The 22849-nt window shown below is 52.0% G+C and overlaps 1 protein-coding gene across 3 annotated transcripts in view; it reads right to left on the bottom strand.

The window, feature by feature from the left end:
- The window catches only part of KIRREL3 (kirre like nephrin family adhesion molecule 3), a 345138-nt gene that overhangs the window by 92924 nt on the left and 229365 nt on the right, over positions 1 to 22849 (bottom strand). For all 3 annotated transcript variants that reach the window (XM_048328585.1, XM_048328586.1, XM_048328587.1), the window contains 2 exons: positions 2017 to 2166; positions 3 to 152 (listed from right to left, as the gene is read on the bottom strand). In XM_048328585.1, the coding sequence (XP_048184542.1) occupies positions 3 to 152; positions 2017 to 2166 (300 nt within the window). The remainder of the gene's footprint in view (positions 1 to 2; positions 153 to 2016; positions 2167 to 22849) is intronic.

Here is a 22849-nt window from a genome sequence, read left to right as displayed (position 1 = left end):
ACCGAGGACAGTCAGCCGGGCAGGTCTGGATCGAATGGCGGCTTGGATGGCCTGGCACTCGTACACGGCGTCATCCTGCAGATCAGCTCGCAGGATTTTCAAGTGGTGCTGTCCCGACAGATGGTCTCCTACGACCAGATAGCGCGGATAACCTGCCGAAGGCAAAGCACGGGTCAGGAGGCAGCTGGAGCCACGAGCCCAGGGGTGAGGAGAGCAGAGCCCCAGCACCTCACAGCAATTCCCAGGATCCAGGGAGCTTCCTTCCCTCCTTGGCAGCCAGCCCGGAGAGAGAGAGAAAGAACCTGCCAAATTCAGGAAAGATACTGTATGTTTTGCTCTACAGGTTCAAAACAAGAAGTGCTGATGAAGGAGCATTAACTGAAGTCCCAAGGAATCATGGGATCATAGAATGTTAAGTGTTGGAAGGTTTGGTTTTGACCTTAAAGATCATCTGGACCCATTCCCCCCCTGCCATGGGCGAGAACACCTCCCACTAGATCAGGTTGCTCAAGGCCTTCTCCAGCCTGGCTTGGAACCCTTCCAGTGTTGGGGCATTCACAGCCTCTCTGGGCAAGAAAAAGGGATGAGCCCTTCCAGCTGGAAACCGAGCACCTCCTGCTCCTCTGCAGCCTGTCATGGAATATCCTCAGTTCCTGAAATCAGCTGTGGTGACACCCGGGAATCCAAGCACGGTCAGGTCTGTGTAAAGCTTGGGCAGGGGTCTGGGGGTAGCCCTGGTCAGCCTGGCTGGACACACAGGATGGACACACGGGAGGAAAGGTGCCATCCCCCCGTCCCACTGCTGCCCACTGCCCTGTGTAACACAGCACTGGCACATCCCTGTGCTTTTGTTGTTTCTCGAGTCACCAACAGCAGGATTTGCTCTCCTGAACTGCGAGAAATACAAATGATGGGTTTGTTTGCATTGTGCTAATTAGACACTGGCTGAGCTGGTATCACGCGAGCTGGCAGCTCCTGCGGCTTCCAGCAGCCCCGGCTCCGTTAATTGTGGAAGTCATTCACATCAGCTCCCTCCTTCACTGCAGCTCTTGTTACCCAGTCGTGTTGCAAGGTCTTGCATGGAAAGCTCAGCTCTCTAATAGATGCAAAAGTTGTGGCTCAGAGCTTTGAAAAACAGGCGAAGATGGGGCTGCTCACTCGGGCATGGCTGCAAATGAGCAATTATATGTATTAATAAAAAACGGAGGGAAAGAAGAAGCAGGCATTGCACTTTAGGGAGAGCAGGGTCCCTGGAGACCAGGAAGCAAGGAGCCTCCCCTGGTTTCTGAATGCTGCTTCTTGCCTTGGGGAAAACTCTCTCATGTCACCAGGAGCTGAGCAGTGTCACACGTGTACAAACTCTGCAGAGCCTGGGGGGACACTGCAGCTCCTGAAGGGCTCCATGTCCTCTCAGGCTATTTCCAGCTCTCCTTAATCACTTGAAATATTTCAGTTCCAAATTAGCGTTTTCCAGTGCAATATACAGAAAAAACTCTAAACTTCCCCAGCGTGGCACCTGTCTTCACCAGCTGCAATTAACCCTCAATCACGATGTGGGTGTGGGATTAAGGAATGTGGGTTCTGAGGAATTTGGTCACCAAACTATAATTTGCCAAAACTAAAGCTTGAGGAAGCCACAAGCACTTGTCCAAAGCAAACAGAGGCTTGTGGGTCCCTTCAAACTCAGGATATTCTATGGTTCTTTTTATTTTTGAGAATATCAAAACAGGCACTTTCAACATTTACAAAACATTTCATCCCACATTTTGGAAAGGCGACATTTGTTTCCAAGGAAATCAAAACAGGGTTTTCCAAAGGGTCAGGCGCCACCTGTGGGAGCCAACAGTTTTGTTTCAGGTCAGAGTGAAACAAGTTTTGGTTTATTCCAAGCATCAGTGCCTATGTTTGGGCAGGCTGGAAGGTGGAGCTGAAATGAAAACATTATTCCCCAAATAAATGTTGTGGCAAGGAGAGCTCCTGCTCTCCTCATTTATGGAGGGTGGTGTCCCGACTTACTCGAGAGATCCCGTCCAACTCCGAGGGCCAGCCCGTCCTTGATCCAGAGCACGATGCCATTGTACTCGGGGATGGCACAGAGCAGCGTCACCGGCTGCCCCGCGATCACCACCTGGTCCTGGGGCTGCTGGGTGAACGAGGACGCCTGGCCTGCACAGGGAACAAGAGAGAACAGGACGCTGTCAGTTCTCCAGTGGTTTTCAGCACGATGCAGTTCCTCGGGATGCAGCAGTCCAGGATGCTCTGGCACAGCACAAATGAGCTCTGAAGCTTTTAATTATGTGATTGCTTAATTATGTGATTGCTCCATAGAATGATGGAATGGTTTGGGTTGGAAAGGACATAAAGCTCATCCCGTTCACAGAGAAGAATTCCTGCCCAATATCCCATCCAGCCCTGCCCTCTGGCACTGGGAAGCCATTCCCTGGGTCCTGTCCCTCCATGCCTTGTCCCCAGTCCCTCTGCAGCTCTCCTGGAGCCCCTTTAGGCCCTGCAAGGGGCTCTGAGGTGTCCCTGGAGCCTTCTCCTCTCCAGGTGAGCACCCCCAGCTCTCCCAGCCTGGCTCCAGAGCAGAGGGGCTCCAGCCCTGGAGCATCTCCATGGTCTCCTCTGGACTCCAGAAGTTCCACATCTTTTCTGTGCTGAGGACCCAGCGCTGGACACAGCACTTAGTGACAAACATTTACAATATTTTTGCTCCCTGGGGGAGGAAAAAGCTCCAGCCAAGAGGCACCAGTATTTCCTGTAACTGTTTTATTCCAAATTGTGGCGGTAGCGTTTCAGCCACAATGATCACAGACAGAGAAGCAGCAGGATGTCCAGCAGCAGCAATATTTTATATTACACGTAATAAAGGAGGATGTTGGTCCTCTGCTTGTGAGCCTTGCTCCCACCTCGTGTGCTCCCCGAAATCAGGATGCACAGATAACAACCTGCTATAAAAAACGCAGGGAAACAACCAGCTGCTGCTGTTCCCCTCCCTCCCCCCGTGTAACCTCCTGGCATTTGCTGGGAGCTTCCCACACATCTGCAGGGGAAAGGAAGGACCTGCTTCAGCACTGCCTTTCGCCCAAACTGCATCGTGAAACTCGCAGATCCCTCTCCTCACCCTTCCCTACCCGCAATGCTGCAGTAACAAATCCCAGCCCCCATCATCTCCTGCCGTGGTGGGATGTCTCACACCTCAGGTGTGACATGGCGCTTCTCATTTGCCGTGGGGTGTACTCCAGTCACTGTGGCCTCTTCCACAGCAGAGTTTACTCAGCACTACATTTCATTTTCACTCTCCCTTGGCTTTGCCATGATTGGAAATCATTCACAGAATCAGAGAATCTTAAAGCCCGTCTCATCCCACCGCCTGCCATGGGCAGGGATACCTCCCACTATCCTGGGTTGCTCCAAGCCCCATCCAACCTGGCCTTGGACACATCCAGGGATTCAAAGTATTAAATCCTGATGGTTTTTTTTCTTTCCATAATGAGTGCATGGGACAACCCGAAAATCCCCTTTCAGAGATGCAGTCTAATGCTGGAAGATCCTAAATGTGGGGCCATTTCAGGCAGATTTGCTGGTGTCTGGGCTCCTGTGAGTGCAGTCCTTCGTGTGAGTTGGTTGTAGAGCATCGCAAATGCCCTGTCACCACTTGGTCTTGCTCTGACTCTGGATGCAGGAGAAGATCTGGCAAAGAGAGGTGTTGGGGAAAAGGCAGAACCACCAAATGCCCCTCACTGTGTTACCTGTGGGGTTTGTACAACCAGGAGCCTGTCTGGGTGGGAATTATGGCCCTGCACCAGGCAGGAATTCAGAGCCCGTGCCCCTCCACTGAGAGTCTGTTCAGTTCATGGAAGGGGACTGGGCTGGAGGAAAAATTGCTCTTTAAAACCAATTTGTCAAAGCAGGACAGTGTCCATGTGATCCACCCCAAATCAATTCAATCCTAATTTACACCGACTCCATTTAATCATTGACTGATGATTAATCCGGAACCAAGGTTAAGCGTGACACAAGGTCTTGCATCCCAACTTGTTTCCAGATGAGCTGCTGGGCCTTTCCTGCAGGGCAAAGCTCCAAAGCTCCATCATTTTCCAACTCCTGCCGCTGTACCAACGTGTGCCCCCACATTTATTTTATTACAGCTTTAGCTTGCTCTTAGCCACCTAAAGAAGCACAGGGAAAAGCAGAGCTGTCCTTTCTAAATTCCAAGCTGGTTTACATGCAGGAAAGTAAAAAGCCCAGCTGAAGTTTTTGCAGCTCTCCAGGAGCACCTTGGGCACCTCATTCCTAGGTGTTGCACAGATCCCGGGTCTCCCAGCACCCCCACATCTCCAAGGAGCTCTGATTTTCACCACAGACCCTCCAAAAGACCACAGTGGTGGCTCTCAGCGTGGTGCTGCCTGCACAACCAGGCAGGTTAATTCCCAAGGAGATTCCAGCTTTTCCTGCTGGGACACACTTGTTGGAAGTCATGGTGGCCTGACTCCAGCACAAGCCCTCGTGCTGAGTTAAGATTTAAATATTTGATTTCAAAGGGAATATGAATCAGCTCTGTATTTTTTTTTTTTGGACTCAAAAAGGACAAGCAGTCCTCAGATAGCAGGGAAAAGTGGGATGAGAGAGAAAACTCAGAAAGCAGAAAAAATGAGTGTTTTGTTGCTTTGTTGTTTTGTTGTTTTATTTTAATATCTACTTTCCACCTGCTAACTGGGTTTTCACAGCTCACTCTGTAATCCTGACAATTCTCAAGGCAGAGCTGGGCGAGCAGGGACAGTGCAGGAAGGCAGCAATAACCCAAAAAGATTTGTTTTATCAGTGAGAATTATCAGCTTGTCAGCTGGGAGCTGCACGAGCCCTAATGAGAACGCAGAGGCACAAAGTGGTGTCTGTGCCCTCTGCAAATGCCCATTAAGCACGGGCTTCGTTTGGTAATTGCTGCTGGAAATGAAGCTCTTTTTACGTTTTATTTTTCCTTTTTCTCTTACTTCTTGATTCGTTTTGAAGACGAGCTGATGGCCACGGAAAATCAGAGCAGAAACATGGCATATGTCTCCTGTCTTTCCCTTCCCTGTGTTTGTTCAGTGTGAAGAATTGTCACTTAAACCCATTTTTTATTCATCCGAGGCTCCATTTCAGCTTCAAACAGCTCAGACTCAGTCACAGGAGAGGAGAGATGGGTGTAAGGACCTTAAGAGCATTACCTGGCCCAGTCCCTGCTCCACAGCAGGATCATCTCTCCCTAAATCACAGATAAAAAAAGAAGAAAAAAGTACTGAAGGCAGAGCTCAACTCGCTTTCAAATCAGCTTAAAGTCTGATTACTGGGTTTAACTGGGTTTGGAAGATCAGAGGCCCGTCCACGTTACAGCTTATGTCTTAATGTCAAAGGAACAAGTAATTTGCAGAAAAGTTTTAAGGCAGATAAGATACTTGACAGAAAATAACTGAAAATGGGGAGATTGTGAGAGGGTGATTTACAAAGGTTGAGCATTTTCAGCTACAAGAAAATGGGCTGAAAGATGCCAGGTGGGTATTTTTCCAGGAATGTTTAAAATGCTGTTACAAAATGATGCTTTGGTTTCAGAGCAGGAGGTCTGACTCCAACCTGTTGGGCAAGCAGGAGTTTCCCAATTTCTCCCCTTCCACTAAATAGGTTTTCAACAAAAAATGCTGGCTAATGCAAATCTCTGCAGAGATAGGAATTCATCACAGAATTGTGGAATGGTTTGGGTGGGAACTTAAAAGCTCATCTCATTCCACCCCCTGCCATGGGCAGGGACACCTCCCACTGTCCCAGGCTGCTCCAAGCCCCAATGTCCAACCTGACCTTGGGCACTGCCAGGGATCCAGGGGCAGCCACAGCTGCTCTGGGCACCCTGTGCCAGGGCCTGCCCACCCTCCCAGGGAACAATTCCTGCCCAAGATCCCATCCAGCCCTGCCCTCTGGCACTGGGAAGCCATTCCCTGGGTCCTGTCCCTCCATGCCTTGTCCCCAGTCCCTCTGCAGCTCTCCTGGAGCCCCTTTAGGCCCTGCAAGGGGCTCTGAGGTGTCCCTGGAGCCTTCTCCTCTCCAGGTGAGCACCCCCAGCTCTCCCAGCCTGGCTCCAGAGCAGAGGGGCTCCAGCCCTGGAACATCTCCATGGTCTCCTCTGGACTCACTCCAGCAGCTCCACGTCCTTCCTGTGCTGAGAACCCCGGAGCTGGACCCAGCTGACCACACAAGCCCAACCAAGAGTCCAGGCATGGCACCCTCATCCCCCATCTCCTTGTCACCTCCTGCTGGACGAAGAATCCCCACATCTGGGTTTGGGAAGTGCTGCACAGCGAAGCAGGGAGATGCAGCAACGTGTCCATGTGCCCCCAACCCAAGTGTAGCCCTGTTTTACTTCCACACCCCATCTTCCCTCAAGTGTAAAGACTTGGAATATTTTCAAAGAAACAACCCAGTTGATGCCCGGCTTCCTGGGAATTTCACTGGGAATTTCACTGGGCACTGACTCTGCCCCTGGGAGAGGATCTGTTCATCCAGCACAGCAGTGCCTTGAGCAGAAGCAAAAATTAGGGCTCCGAATACATTGTTGATTTTTTTGGTTTTGTTTTAAAAGCAAAAACAGATATGGAAATGAGATGCTAATGACGCCACTTGGCCACAGTCCAGCACAACCCCAGTGTCCCACCTGCACGCTGGAGCAGCCCTGCAGCTGGAAGGGCCCTGTCACCGCAGGTCACCTGCTGTCGTGGGTGAGGGCTTGGTGTCAGAGGAGCCCTTGATCCCGGAACCTTCCCATCTCCTCCTGCTTTGCCCCGCTCCCTGAGGAACTGCCAGGCACCAGCGGGATCCCCTTGCTGGTGCCCGAGCTCCTGCCTTCCTCAAGGAGTCTCTCTCATGGGGGGCACGTCCGCAGCCACTGAAATCCCGAACAGCAGGGACAAAAGGGGACAATAAAGGCGCCACAGTGAAGAGCGAGCAGGCAAGAACATTAACCGTGTTCTCAAAAAGCCCAGGCAGGATGCTTGTGAAGCCACAAGCATGTTGTAAAAGCTAAAGAAAGAAAAAAAGAGGAAAAAAGAGAGAACCACTTTAGAACTCTTTAGATTTCCTTAATGGATTTTGCACCTGTGGCTCCTGTTTTTCAGTGGTTCTCTTGTTGCCTTGTTCTTTCAAACAAAGGCTGACACTCTTCTGTTTGTGACTTCCAAGGGAAATGACACTTCCAGTGCCAGGGCATTGCTTTTCAGATGTCCCAACACCCACGAATGGTGAGAAGGCCCAAAAATCCTGTTTTACAACCCAGAAAACAGAGGAAGACACCTACACAATGACACTGCCACAGTCTGTGCTGCAGCAGAACCTTGAAGCCCCTTCCATCACTGAAGCCAGTGTTGGCTACAGGCTTTTTAAGCTCTCTGAAGACCGAAATCTGTTTGCATGAGTTCCTGGCTGAATTATTTCAGCTTGCAGCCTCTCGCGCCCAAACCAGCAACCGGGAGCAGCAGAAAGTTAAATTTTCATTACCCAAGAGGAGTGAGTATTGTAGTAGGAAGCGAGAGACTCACCAAGGGAACAATGACTCATTAGAAATGGAGACGTCGTGGCTGCTTTTATGTAAGCGAAGCTTTGAATGTCCATTGTGCTCTGAAAAGAATTAGTCCTTTTTGTTGAGGAGAGCACAGAAGTGGAGAAGGAGGACTGTGAGCTCCTTGTCAAAATATTGCTGTTCCAAAATGAAAGGCCTGGTGAGCAGGAGCGGTGGGACTTTCTCCTTGTCCCTCAGCGGGAAGAGCTGATCCTTCCCTCAGCTTGGAGCTTGGAGGATGATCAAGGGGCTGCTGTGTGACACCCTAATCTTACCCAGCATCCCAGGAGGGTCCCTCTTCAGACCAAGCAGCTCCCACCCGATGGAAATCAGGGCATTTCGGCCCAGCTCAGGGCTGGTTTCTCATGGCACGATGCCCGGAGATGCAGCCATCTCTTGGCCATGGAGAAGAGATGGCTCCGTGCCCACACTTTCCCAGCAGACCAGGGCCTGGCTCTGCACCACCCCGTGACAAACAGGCTGGTTCCCAGTGCTCCTTTGGGTCCCCTCCCCGGAGCCAAGGACACCGAGCCCCCCGCACAGGGCCCATTGTGCTCCAGAACACGTGCCCGCATTGATTTTCAGATGAGTAGGAAAAGCAAGCAGACAAAAGCCTTACATTATTTACAAAGCTCTGTGGAATTGTCAGTCATGGGCAAGCACGGGGAAGAGCCGTGCGGGCGGCAGAGCTGCTCATTATTCCCTGCATCCCAATTCCCTCCCTGGTGGGAGACAACGCCTGGACCTGCTCTGAGGTGGAGCCCAAGGCCTGGCTGAGCACAGAGCACATGGAACATGTTCCCAGAGGCAAGGATTTCCCCAGACAAGGACAGAGATGAGCTTTTCTTGCACCACTGGAGAAGCAGAAGAGCTGTGGCTACCCAGACAGGAGCAGAGGGATCGCAGCAGCAATGCTGTCCTCAGTGAGGAGATGTCCCTTGCTGCTGGTGGCCACATGTCAGGTACTTCCTCTGGCTTCATGGCAAAAATGAGAGAGGTAGCTCGAGTTCAGCCCTTACATAAGCTTTCCAATTTTTAAATTCAGCTTCCTTGGGGAGAAAAGAAAATAAAATCCTTTTGAGCAAAAATGTCAGTTTGGCCTTTGTTAGTGTGACTGCGTCAGTCCGGCTCACGCGGCCTCAGTGCTGAATTATTCGACTTGAAAGGAACCAAAGCACAACACCTTCAGTGAAGGGATGACTCAGGTGTATGGAATGCTGCTTCTCACCGACCAGCCCTGTGACCTGGCAGATGTGTCCCGCTCCAAGAGGGAAGCAGGGAGCTGAGCTCGTGCCTTGCTCACCCACAAACATCCAGGGAGACAGGACTTTCCCTGGAAGCACAGCCTGGGGGTCCCCAGTGATTCCAGCTCAGAGGGGAAGGTGTGGGATGCACTGAGGAGAAATCAAAGCCAAAGTGATCCCCAGGAAAAGCAATGAAAAGTAGGGAAATGATCTGGGCAAGGGGCTGGAGCACCAGGAGAGGCTGAGGGAGCCTGGAGGAAAGGAGGCTCAGGGGGGACCTTCTGCCTCTCCACAGCTCCCTGAGGGAGGGTGCAGCCAGGTGGGGGTCAGACTCTGCTCCCAGGGAACGTGCGACAGGACACGAGGAAATAGCCTCAGGTTGCTGCATTATCTCCTATTAGGCTGGATAATTTAGGAAAACATTCTTCACAGAAAGGGTTGCAAAGCATTTCAAGGGGCTGCCCAGGGCAGTGGTGGGGTCCCCATCCCTGGAGCGTTCACAGATGCGCGGATGTGGCACTTGGGGACGTGGCTTAGTGGTCAACATGCTGGGGGTGCTGGGTTCAGGGTTGGACTTGATGATCTTAAGTCTTTTTCAAACCAAATGATCCCGTGGTCCTAACGCCAGCTGCCAGAGCGGAGTTTAAGGTGCAAAGCCAGTGCCCTGCTCTCCTGCCTGGCCTCTGGGAATGTGCTGTCTCCTGGCCATGAGCAGCTCTGAGCCAGCCCACGTGGTGAGCTCAGCTCATCCCACAGCGATGTCAGATGTTTTCCTAGCACTGCTCTGAGAGGAATCATCAACGTCCCACTGTGTCCACTAAGTAGCTTCAAACAGGAAACAGGGAAATTTTGAGTAAGATATGAAACCTTTCAGGGATCTTTTTGTCTATTAGTCACACAGGCAAGAGATCTGAGCTATCGAGTGTTCTGCTGGCTTTGATACCCACACAAAATCCCAGCACTGCTTTCAAAGTCACCGTCAGGAGTTTGATCAGCCATGCAGAAAGGGCTGAAATGTCATCAGCTGCTCTGCTATTAGCTGCCAATTGGGAAAGGTGTAAGAGTATCCTTACCGTGGGATATTTATTAGCAAACTCTTCCCAGTGCCAGCCTGGAGAATTACCTCTTGTGAGATTAAATGCCTGTTCCTGGGAGTTGATAGGAAACAAACTAATGTACTGCATCCAGGCACCAAAAAGCAGCATTCAAGTGACCTTATGGACTGGATCACACTGAATATTCAGGCTCCAGGGATGGCTCCAGGCTCCGTGGATGGCTCCTGTGGCCGCTCCTCTCCCACAGCCTCACGGGTACCTGCTGCCCAGATAACCCCAAGCTCTGAGCAAGCAGCATTACCTCCTATTAGCCAAGCTGCCAGAGCTGGAACGTGTGCTTTGGGGCACACAGGACTTTTGCAGGGTCGGAGAAGAGGCGGCAAACAGTGTTTTACCCAGGGGTCAGCACAGGAGGAGGGGGGAAGGCAGGCGAGGTGTGGCAGTGGGGCGGCAGAGGAGCTGAAGGGTCAGCAAGAGGCAAAGCTGGTGGTGTCAGTAAAGCTGTGGCAGAGGGGAGAGGTGGGAGAGCTTCCCCCCACCCTGGGCTGGGGCCAGCACCTCACCACAATGCCTGGGCTGCCCTGGCTCCCTCTGCAAGGGCAGCTGTAAGCTCTGAGCCTCTGCCAGGGCTGCTCGGGGCACAGGGTGATGCCTGTCTTGCTGGGAACAAGGGCAGTGGCACCAGCAGCTGTTCCAGAGGCACTGGAAACCCTGGGCAGGTGCTGAGCATTTTCCCTTGTGGAGACAAGAGCAGAGGAGAATAGATTTCCTCCCATTGATCCACCTGCAGGCTTGGCTCCACTGAACACTGCCAGTGACTCCAAGAATTATTTTGTTACAGGCGCTGCCGAGGAAGCCATGGCAGAATAAGAAATTCCCATTTTTTTCTCCTGTCAAGGTGCAGTGTCCTGGCACAGCTCCCCCAGGGCCAGGCCGATGGGCTCAGGGGTGAGAGCAGAGCAGGGGATGCTCCTGCTCCAGTAATTCCAGCTGAGCAGCTCTCTCTGTGACAGCCCCAGCTGCTTTTTGTAGCTCAGAAAGGGGGTGGCAGGTCCTCAGCTGCAGGAGTCTTGCACAGACACTCCTGGGACCTAAAACCTCCCACTTGAATCCACAGGGAAGAAAAAGGAACTTTTCCTTCTAAAAATAACAGTGGATGTGCAAACCAGTGGGCAGCACCCTGCCTGCTCCAAGTCTCCCAGATAAAATTCTTCAGGATTTTATTCCCTGTGACCTTCTGAAACCTCTCCGGTGATCCTCCCTTTCCTGGATTACTTTCAAGCCAAGTGCATCCCCTTTGCCCACCCTTCATTCCCAGATCAGGGCTGCTCTTTTGAAACAAGAGTCCTTTAAATCTCAGCTCATCTTCGAGTTAGAGGGCACAGAGGACACTCGTCCGTAGGAAAACGAGAAGGATGAATAATCCATTTCACAAACGATTTGGAGATTTCAAAGTCTGGCTCTGCTCCCAGGAAGAGCAGCAACTGGAAGTTGTGCAGTTCACGGGGTGGAAAATTAGAGCAAAGAGCTCGCCTTGGGTCGCACCATGTTTCACTTCCATCCTCGTTTTTCAAAATCTGTTATCACATGCTTTGAGGCACGGAGAGAAATCAGAATGAAGATGCAGTTCAGAACTGAAAATGCAGATATTTAATGTTATGTTCTCTGCACATGGCAGGGGGGTTGCATGATCTTTAAGATCCTCTCCAACCCAAACTGCTCTGGGATTCTGTAATATTAAAATGAGTGGAAAATTCTGCTCCTTCTCAAAATAATTTTAACGAGTCTTGCTACAGATTGGTGAGACATTGTATAGATTGGAGAATTCACCAAAGAGTGGTTAAATGAGCCTCTCTACCGGGTGTTTCCATCTCTGCAGGTGTTGGAAGTGCCACCACAGAAGATTCCCCTAGCAGACATTTCCCTGAACAAGAACCGTCTTGGTGGCACCAAAGCTCACGGATGGAGGGAAGAAAAGGCAAGAAAAAATCTTATTATTGCCCTGGAAGGCCGGGAAGCTGCTGTGTGCATGAAACATCACCTGGGTGGCTTTTGGGGCAGCCCCTGGCCAGATGAGCTGGGGGATATTGCAGAGCAGGCTGCGGACTCGCTCCAGCTCCCGCTGTTTACCCGAGCAGGGCGGGATTGCTCGGGGTTCTGCCACGTGAATTATCAGCTCTGAAGATGGAGTGAGAATTAGCAGGTTTCTGCTATAATTATTGTTTGTTTGGGTTTTTACAAGTGGAAGTGATTGCAAATATGTGCATTTTTTTTTTACACATGCAAGATTCATATTTAAAATTAAAACAAATTATTCTGAAAAACAGCCTAAAGTGAAGTATATGCAATACACACAAAAAAAATAGTGGCGGGGGGAAGGCAAGAGGGGTTAGAGATGCTGAGATGAACAGACAGGAGCAGATCATCTCTGAGCAGGAGATGTTTCACACACGTGCCCGTCTCGTTACCCCAGGAAGGTGCTTAAAAATTCACGTACTTCTCAATCTATACATGGAAGCTTAATAAAAGCTCCCCTCCATGAAAATCTTGGCTACACTCTCCACAGAGCCAGGGAAACGCCTCGAAAGTGCATTTATCCGTGATGGAGGAGGCCAGTGACCTGCACCACTGCCTACAACAACCCGCTGGTGCTTTTTACCCGGGTTTTACCCAGTAAAGACAAAACCCATGAAAAACGAGAGGCAGTGTGAGCCCAGTCAAAATTTACAGCCCTGCAACTGCTGTATCAGCCCAGGTGCAGCCCTGGGAGAAGCCAACAGACCGCGTGGCTTCTCCCCTTCCCTGCTGGAGGAGAAGGGATCGCTCGGAGGGGGCTCGGATGATTTAACACAGGCTTTGCTGTTTGTTTTGTCACCAACTCCTTCTCAATGGGCCCCACTGCAGAGTCAATGGCTGCCTGGCGCAAAACCCCGGTGCAAGAGCAGATTAGCACATTCCAGCCTGCTGTGATAATTAGCAGGTAATGAGAGACGCTCATCAATAAGCTCGGCTGTGTCTGACCCCCCTCCTGGGTTGAGCAGGGCTGCCTGCAGGACTCGGGAATGACAAGCCCCACTGGGGTCACTTAGGAGATGATGTGCTCTCACCCCAGAGCAGAGGCAAAGCTTTGGGAGAGTTCGCACAACCAGCACAGCAACAAACCCCTTTTCACTCAGGTTTTTGGGGGACAGCTGGAGGAAACGCTTTTCCATCTGGTTTGCTGGTAGAGGAGTCCTTGCTCAGGGTTAAGAGCTGGTAGAGTAAGCCAGGAGTCAAAATGAAAGGAACTTCATAATTAGTAATCAGGAGTTGCACTCGGTGATCCTTGCAGGTCCCTTCCAAGTCAGTGTATTCTAATATTCCATTATTCTCTACATATAGAATTATACTCTCTTGGAGTAAATCAGTGGAAATCTCTCCCCTAGGATTCCCCACTCTTGAGAACTTATCCACAGTGGGGATAGAGACCCCTAAGGAAAAATAAACACATAAATAAATAAATAAATAAATAAGGCTTTTTTGCAGCTTAAAGCAGAGCAAATTTCAAATGCTGGTCCCTTCTCAGGCTGAAATCCTGAGGAATGGTGAGAGGAAAGTCCCCAAACAGCAACAGCTGCCTGTGCCACGTCCGTTTCTGACTTGAGGAAAAGCTCCCTGCCTTCAAGGAGGCAGGAACATAACCTGTTTGAGGCTTTGGAGAGAGACACATCACCATCCTCATCATTTCCAAGGAGCAATGTGCACCACAGTGCCTTACGGACTCCTATAAATTACCCAGCACCCGCCTGCCAGCTCAGCCTAAGCTCGATATTGCCTGCAGTAATTATTTGGATCAAACGCAGTTTATCTGCTTCATATTTGTGTTTCTGTGCTCTCTGGTAACTTATAAATGTCATTGCAGTGTTTATTTGTTATAATGAAACTTAATGACGTTTGAAACCAATGGCTGTGGTTGCCGGCTGCAGGTTTGAAGTAATCTCTTCATCTTTGAAGCAGGAGGCCCAAAGATAACATTAAATTATCCTACAGAAAAGGAAGATATATGCAGACAGATATCCAGGCCTGTGTATTATTCATTGGGGAGATGACTAGCAATGAGCCACAGTGCCTAAGGCGACGGACTCAAAGCATTGTCACCCAGCGAAGGCAAATGTTCCTGTCCAAGGGGAACCAGTTGTCAAGCCACAAGCCCAAGTGCATCTCAATCTGTTTCATTAAACCTTCGAAGGCATGCTGGGGCGGCTGGGTGCCAGACGCCCGTGTGAGACGGCTGGCAGAGAAGAAATGAGGTGGGGCTGCTGTAAAGCACAGTGGAGCTGGGCTAGGAGGGGGAGAATCCGGGTTTGTGAGGCATCAGAGGGGTGGGGAGCAGAGCTGGAGCGGTGCTGGGACCCTATCCCAGCCAGGCGCTGGGTGCTGAAGGCTGTTCTCCCTCCGTGCAAGACCCAGAATAAACTTTTCTTGCTTTGCTTCAGGCACTGCTCCTTGTCCTCCCTCCTCCTGAATAATTTCCTCCCTTGGTTTCTATTTCTGCGTGTATTTATAGACTCTGGTCGTGTCTCCCCTTGAGCCTCCTCCAGACTATATAAATTTACCTCCTCCAGTCTCTTCTCTTACAACCTGCTCTCTAATCCCTGGGCCATTCCTGCCACCACAGCCAGCGTTCTCCCCGGCTTTGCTCCGCGCTCCCCCGCTGCAGGGGCCGGCGCTGCTGCGGTGCCAGTCCCATCACAGCCCACGTGGAGCTGCACAATTACTGCTGCCTGATCACCTCGGGACCTGCTGAAGCAAAATGCCCGTGGCAACAGCCAGGAACATCTTTCCCTCAGCTCCCTCCATGCTGTCAGGAGTGTGGAAGTACCCAGCGCTTAAAGAGCTTTAACCCCTGCAGCACAGCCGAGCTCTGGCACCGCTGGTTTTTGAGCTGCTTTCCTTCACATGGGCTGGGCTGATGCTCCCACACCTCCTGCTCAGGCTGCTGCACCTCTCAGGAATACAGAAACAGCCTCACGAGACCCCCCCCTCGCGAGGGCAGTGACACTTAAGGGTCTGCAGGGAACTGGACCCCAGTGAAGTTTGGCTTTTTGTCATCACCTCCTCCTGCATGGGGTCAGACGGGTCTGGAAACGCCCTGTGCTGCAGCATCTGCCCCCAGCAGCAAAGCTCCAGCCTCTGAGCAATGGGACAGTGTGGCCAGAGAGGGAGGGAGGGAGGGGGTTCTGCCCTGCTCAGACGAGATCCCACTGGCAGTGCTGCCTCCAGCTGTGGGGTCTTCAACACTGGAAGGACGTGAACCAACTGGAGCAAGTCCAGAGGAGGCCATGGAAAAGCTCTGAGGGCTGGAGCACCTCTGCTCTGGCACCAGGCTGGGAGAGCTGGGGGTGTCCAGCCTGGAGAAGAGAAGGCTCTGGAGAGAACTTAGAGCCCCTTGCAGGGCCTAAAGGGGCTCCAGGAGAGCTGCAGAGGGACTGGGGACAAGGCATGGAGGGACAGGACACAGGGAATGGCTTCCCAGTGCCAGAGGGCAGGGTCAGGTGGGATCTTGGGCAGGAATTGTTCCCTGGGAGGGTGGGCAGGCCCTGGCACAGGGTGCCCAGAGCAGCTGTGGCTGCCCCTGGATCCCTGGCAGTTCCCAAGGTCAGGCTGGACACTGGGGCTTGGAGCAGCCTGGGACAGTGGGAGGTGTCCCTGCCCATGGCAGGGCATTGGAACTGGATGAGCTTTAAGGTCCCTTCCAACCCAAACCATTCCATCACTCTTTGGTCCTGTGATACCCTTCCTGCACTGCCATGATCCTCTCTTCTTCCCAGGGCTGCTGTGTGAGCCGATTCCAAATCCCTGAACAACCCTGAGAGTGCCAATGTTTGGAGTTTCAGTCATTTCATGTGATTGTAGGGAAAAATTGTTTCCCCTCAAGTCCCCCTCACATGGGGCACGTCCATCACCAGCCATCTCTGTACCCAGCACCGGCTGAGGTCAGGGAGGTGACCCCTGCAGAGGGCAAACCCTACAAGCAAACACTGGCCACTGCTTTATTCACTGACCACTGGGTTCTGGACTGGAACCAGAGGCCATCACAGGCAGACCTGATGACAACTGACAAGAGAAATTCTTCTTCATCACTCGCAGTCATTACTCAGCCAGACCTAGAGAACCCCCTGCAAGGATCTCACCACTGAGAGCTCGTCCAAGGCCCCAGCTCTGATTTCCCTACGAGCAGAGTTCTTTTCCAGCTGGGAGTGCCTTGGATTAACTAACGCACCTGTCCCCGGGTTCTTGCAGCCCCCAGAGCCTGGACAGGTCTCCCATCCACACTCCCACTGGATCTAACATTGCTTAAAACCTCAGTGACATCGATTAATGAGGAGGAGAGAACTGTGCAGGGCCACCTGCAATGACCTTGATGGAAACCCTTGAAAAGGGAGTTAATTCCGGACTCTTGCCGCACTCGGCTCGGAGGGGATGCGAGCTCTGCCATCTCCCGGGCAGCTCTGGAAACAAACAAGTTGACAAATGAGGCTGCCTCTTAATGAAGCCGCAGCCAAAGTCAATACTCGGCCCTTCTATCAGGGCACAGACCAAAGATGGTCTCAAGGGCAGACGACCTCGGCAGGGGTGGGACAGCTGTCACTCGGAGGAGGGAAGGGATGGCTTGGAAGTGAAAAGGAGCAGGCTCAGAAGCAGAGGGAGACGAGGGCAACTTGCAGAAGCAGAAAGGAAAAAGATTTAGAAGAGGAGACATGCAGAAGGTGGGGGAAGCCTTTCTTCCCGGCCTGGAGTGCTGTCTGCAGTTAAATCTGTTTGTTAAGATCCTGGTATTCTCTCCGTCTCCACCATTGCTGCTGCACATCCAGAGCTACATCCTCACAAACCTGTATTTCAGCTTTTTCTCTGCAGAAGTTTTCCTTCTCCTCCCACACAGCTGACAAAAGACTGAGATGGAGAAGGATTAAGGTTCCCCCATCTATTTACAAGTATCTTGAGGGGTTTAAAACTTCGCCTTCAAGTTAGGTTCACTTGGGGTGATTTTCTAGGGGCAGGGATGGAAGAGAAGGAAGGAAAACATGTAAGGACAGCACAACAGATAAGGAGACACCTCCCACAACAGCAAATCAGCTCCCCAATACCCACAGCTGTTTGCAGCTGGAGGAAGGATGTTCTCACCAGGCAGTTTGGTCCTGCAGCTCCTTCAGATCCAATGTCCACTACACCCTCCAAGCCAGCACTTGAGGCTATCCCCCATCCCAAAGAGCAGCCTCTCTGCAGGGCATGGCCGGGACAGGAGCCCTTTGGGGGATGGTGTGAGCTGGGACTCACCTGGGACAGGCCACGCCTGATCCCAGCCTGGCTGTGGGCATCTCCCTGGATACAATTCCATACCCTGGCAGGTTCCTGGGGCAGGGATTGTTCCCTCCCCGTGTGGGAGGTGCCACAGCACCCGGCCCAGCATGGAGCTGACCCTCAGCTGAAGGCTTCTGCTGCTCTGTGAGCCCACCCAGCCCTTTCCTATCTCCTTAAAAATCCACCGGCAGCTCAGCTCCCCCTTTGAAAGCTCCAGGATTGAACATTGGTCTGAGCTGACGGCAACAACAACCCAGCATACTTATCTCCAGGTCAACCTAAATATTTCATTTGGCTTCTAAAGGAGTCAATGCCTTTCTCTCTTTCTCCCTTTATTTTAAATCTCGGAATGCTACTGACTCTCATGAATATTGATGAGGATCATTAGTCACTGAACATTTCACTTCCCTTCTCTTTTTCCCGTCTATATAAAAGCTTCGTCTTCGTTAAAGGGAAAAAAAAAAAATCCATCTCAAGTGATATCTCTGGATATGCTTTAAGATTAGCTCCATTAATACGTTTAGAGAGGAGTAAATACCCACAGGAGCAAACACGGGGTGTAAAAAGGGCACGGAGATACCGGCCCCGAGACTGGTGCTGCACTGGAGGGAACTGGGAAGGTTTGTGGCTGATGTTCTTTGCTCTCTGCAGGTTCCTTGTGGCAGCCTTGGGTATTAAATAATCCTTGAATTGGCTGTCTGGCCGGGGGGATTCCACTCACACTGCCTCTCACACATGATACCTGCCTATCCTGCAGGTTTTTGACCATTCCCACTCTTTCCTTCTTCATCACCCTCAGCCTGAAGGCTGCTGATGGGCTTCAATCACTCTGAGTGAACACAGGTGGGAGGGTTTGGCCAGATACAGCGAATAACTCGGGGGGAAACAAGAAAAGCAGGACTGGCAGCATTCAGCTGGATACTTCACGACCATATTTCCCCATTTCCTTACGAAAAGAAAGGACTTTTAGAAGGGTTTAAAACTGAGTCAGCTCAAACACAGCCATGGTGTTGCCGGGTGCTTGGCAATGTCTTTCATTTGAATCCAACACATTCCCACTTCACTGGGGAATGGAAGCAGGATCATTTTGCTGGCCTGAAACTCACAATTTCATCCCATTTTGTCATTACAGCAGTGAAACAGAGCTGCCTCACTCTGCTCCTGTAGGAGAGGAGCTCCATCCTGCGGGTTGGGACTGCAGGGATGGTGTTACGTGACACTCAGGGAATCCCTGGGAATAGAGCTTCAAAATGAGTTATTTAAGCCTTTTCCAAGCACACCAAAGGCTCCCCAGTGCCCGGAACACCAGAGGGTTCCATCTTCACACCTGTCTTAGCTCCCACCCCACAGCCTGTTGGGCTGCAAGTGCTCCAGCACTCCAGTTCCTGCTCACAATTGCACAGCCAATTTCCTCCTGCTGGCTCGAGAGCCATTTCAGTGGCAGGCCCGGCTGTTTGTCGATCCCGAGTGTGTCTCAGGGTGGGACTTACAAGGCTGCAGTGGTTTTAATTGATATTCTAAGTGACAGCAGCTTGGTACTGCTTCATTGCTCCAGTCTGGGCAGCTCCAAACCATCTCTGCCTGCAGAAAGCATGTGGCTGCCTCCAGGAGAGGGAGGTTGGAGATTCAGACCAGGCAGGAGCAATCCCGGTGTCTCCTTGCAGCCATGGGTGCACTGCAGTGCCTGTGCCCCACAAGTGCCTCCCAAAATGTCAGAAATGATGCTCTCCCTTTCTCCAGCCTTGGGTAGAGATGTCCTGCCCCCTTCCTGACCAAAATCTGGATTGAATGGCTTCCAGACACCTTGAGAGCTGGAGACTTCCACACAGCCAGGCTATCGTGTCCATGCCAGGGGGATTTACAGCATCCCCAGCACCTGGCTCGATGGCAGAGCCAGATCTGCCCTTCCAGGCTCTGCTCTGGTGGCCATCATGTCCTTTAGCAGTGGCCTGGCAGTGCTGGGTTAACGGCTGGACTCAGTGATCTCTGAGGTCTTTTCCAACCTAAACTATTCCATGACTCTGTGTCAGCAGTGTGACTGGGATCACTGATCACACTGCTGCCAGCAGCCTCCCTGGCAGGGTCCCACGGACATGAGGGAGGAAAGCTAAACAACAGACCCCAGGCTGCAGCAGCAGCTCTGCAGAGAGGGGGAAACCATCAGCAGATACAGCTCCAAGGGAAACTCAGCCTGGAGCAGTGTGGACATGGGAAAGCCGGATCTGCCATCTCCAGAGAGAAGCCTTGGGCCTCCTGTCATTCATGTCCCCCCAACTCCTGTTAAAAATAAACTGGCCCAAAGCCCACAGCACCAAAAGGTGGCAGCTGTGGCAAGGTGAGGTCCACAGCCTCATCTCTGCCTGCTTCCAGGGGCAGTTCACAGGACAAGCTTTTACCAACAACTTGCCATGTTCCTTGGGTGCACATCTCATGTCAGTGCCAGAAAGGAGCTGAGGAGCATGGCAAGGGCGATGGAATTCAAGTGGCTGAAATAAATCCCACATACATCCCACCCTAGATGTTGATCCATGGATATAAATCATGGAATCCCAGAATGGTATGGGTTGGGAGGGACCTTAAACCCCGTCCTGTTCCACCCCTGCCATGGGCAGGGACACCTTCCACTATTCCACAGTGCTCCAAGCCCCATCCAACCTGGCCTTGGACACTGCCAGGGATGGCATAGCCACAGCTTCTCTGGGAAATCTGTGCCAGGGCCTCCCCACCCTCACAGGGAAGAATTTCCTCCCAGTATCCCATCTAACCCTGCCCTCCTTCGCCTTTAGGCCATTCCCCCTTGTCCCACCACTACCTGCCCTTGTGAAGAGTCCCTCTTCGGCCTACGATTCCTGAAATGTTCTTAGTGGGCCCTCCAAAGGAACGGGGCACAGATTCCACATGATCCAGGTTCTCCTGTACACACCTGCAGGCTGAACAGCCAGAGAAGCAGCTCCTGAAATGTCTGATGCCTGTACTCAGGGAGTGAGGAAGGATTGTATTCATTTATTTAAGACCACGCAATAGCTTTCCACAGGGGACTGCTGCTCAAATCAATAGATAAAATGATACCCTTCGACCATTAACTGCTACAACAACATCGTTACCGTAAAGCTCCTGAGCTTTGGGTCGGATTTATGACCAGCAGAGTTGTTCAGCCGCTCTACAGCCGCTGTAGACGACTGGAACATCACAGAGAGAACTCTGCTCCCCCTCTCCAAAGGAGCAGAGAGTCCTTTGGAAGTTGGGGAGAACGAACAGCAGATAACACGGGATCCTTCCCTCGGCAGCATCCTTGGGATTGTGCATGCTGCACCAGCCAGGACTCAGCCCACAGCCAGAGAGGTCCTGCCTTAGCCAGTTTTCCAGCTGACCCAACCCAGGCACAGTTTCCCCGTGACACCAGACAGAGGCAGCTCCTACACTGGTTTTCCTCAGGTTTCCCTTACATCCCTGCCTTGTTCATCTCCCAGACACACAAAGCATGGCGGAAATATCAACGAGACCTCTGAGATAACAACGCATCCTTAACAACTCCTCGGGAGCGGCTCTATCCACTCTCCTCTTCCTTCCCAACGCCTTTGTCAGATAAAGAACAAAAGGCTCAATGCTGATTGCTGGCCCTAATCAATTGTGACGGTGTCTGCGCGGGGACACGGGTGACAACGCTGGGTGAGGGCAGCTCCCCCTCCACAGAGCTGCCGAGCCCCGGACGGGGTGGCACCTTCACTGGAGTGACAGCAGAGTTAGCAATGCAGAGTTCCCACCACATCCCACGGGGAGTTTGGAGATCAGCGGATACCGGAGTTATCAGCCACCGCTGCGGCTCCCGGGGCCGTTTGTGACAGGGATCCTGTAGCTTGGAGCAGAGCTTGGCAGAAATCCCATTTCCAGGGTGCAGCCAGTGCAAAGCCCAGAGGGCAAAGCTATGGGAAGATGCTGGGGTGGTGCTGGAGTTGTTTCTGGGCTGCTGAGCTCCGCTGTGTGCACGAGGAGGCTGAGCAGAGCCAGCACTGTGTGAGCTAAACCAAGGGATACGTCACAGGTCTGCCCCAAAGGACAGACCCTTTCCACTGTCAGGCCAGAGAACCAAGAGAAGTTTGACCTTCTACAGCAGCACTGAGCTTGTTGGCATCTGGTAGAGGAGAAAGGTCACGTTTTACAGGGATAAGAGGGACCAGGTCCTATTTATCCTTGAGGCTGAGGAAGATTCATGCTCAGCCTGTGCTGCTGCAGATGTAAAAGTCACTTGCAAGATCCAGATTAAGTGTTCCTATAAATCCAAGTAATTCTGAGGCAGCAACTGCCTTGCTGGGCTGTTAATGGGTGGCACAAATATGCCACTGCGCCTCAGTGCCACGCTCTAATCAGAGGTTTTCCTGGCAGAAAGGGTTCACTGAACCCAGTCTGAACTATGGCAGGGAGCAGAGGTGGTCAAGCAGAGAGACATTTGGAACAGAGGCACAGCCAGCTTCTCTGAGCAAGCCATTTTTTCCCAAAAGAGCAGGGACTCCATCCCAGAGCCCCAGCTGGTTTCTCTCCAGACAGTAACACAGGGCCTGACAGAGAGAGGGGCTGCAAATCTGCTGCTGTAGAAAGGGTGCTCAGGCTCCCTGAGGAAAAAATATTGTGAGTCCCTCTGTTCTCCACTGGAGAAATGGGAGGGCATGGTGGGATGGATGAAGAGAGGTGGGATATCAGAAGCACATGGAGCTGCTGGAGTGAGTCCAGAGAGGCCATGGAGATGCTTCAAGAGCTGGAGCCCCTCTGCTCTGGAGCCAGGCTGGGAGAGCTGGGGGTGCTCACCTGGAGAGGAGAAGGCTCCAGGGACACCTCAGAGCCTCTTGCAGGGCCTAAAGGGGCTCCAGGAGAGCTGGAGAGGGACTGGGGACAAGGCATGGAGTGACAGGACACAGGGAATGGCTTCCCAGTGCCAGAGGGCAGGGCTGGATGGGAGATTGGGCAGGAATTGTTCCCTGGGAGGGTGGGCAGGCCCTGGCACAGGGTGCCCAGAGCAGCTGTGGCTGCCTCTGGATCCCTGGCAGTGTCCAAGGCCAGGTTGGACGGGACTTGGAGCAGCCTGGGACAGTGAAAAGTGTCCCTGCCAGGGCAGGGGATGGATTTTGGAATAGTCCAGGATAGTGGAATGGGATGAGCTTTAAGGTTCCTTCGAGCTAAACCGTTCCACGATTCTGTGACTGAACCGGGCACAGATCTGCCCACAGCCCCACGTGCAGCGCTGCATCCACGCTCTGTGCCTACCACATCATCCAGGATTTCAATATTTAGGACATGCTTTAAATCTCTAACCCAGTTTGGTGTTTAAATCCATCTCCTTGCCTCTTTGTCCTCCTTGGTGTTGTATTTCCCCACCTCAGCACTGCTGCCCAGCTCCCCAGGGACACCAACTCTGCCCCTCAGCAGCGCTGCTGCAGAAGGAGCTGCAGCCCTCATTCCTGCAGGAGCTGCAGATCGCCTCAGAGAAGCTATTAAGAAGCAGTCAAATAGAGCAACCTTTCATTGACAAGGCACTCGGCCCTTTAAATGATTCCAAATAGTGTTTTCTTTTTATGGCTTTCCGCAGTTTAACAACCTTGATTTCAAGGTACTTTGGCTTATGATAAACT

This window comes from Corvus hawaiiensis, chromosome 25, assembly GCF_020740725.1.
Source record: "Corvus hawaiiensis isolate bCorHaw1 chromosome 25, bCorHaw1.pri.cur, whole genome shotgun sequence".
NCBI lineage: Eukaryota > Metazoa > Chordata > Aves > Passeriformes > Corvidae > Corvus > Corvus hawaiiensis.
The sequence above is the reverse complement of the archived record's forward strand: the minus strand, read 5'-3'. Positions and strand labels throughout refer to the sequence as shown.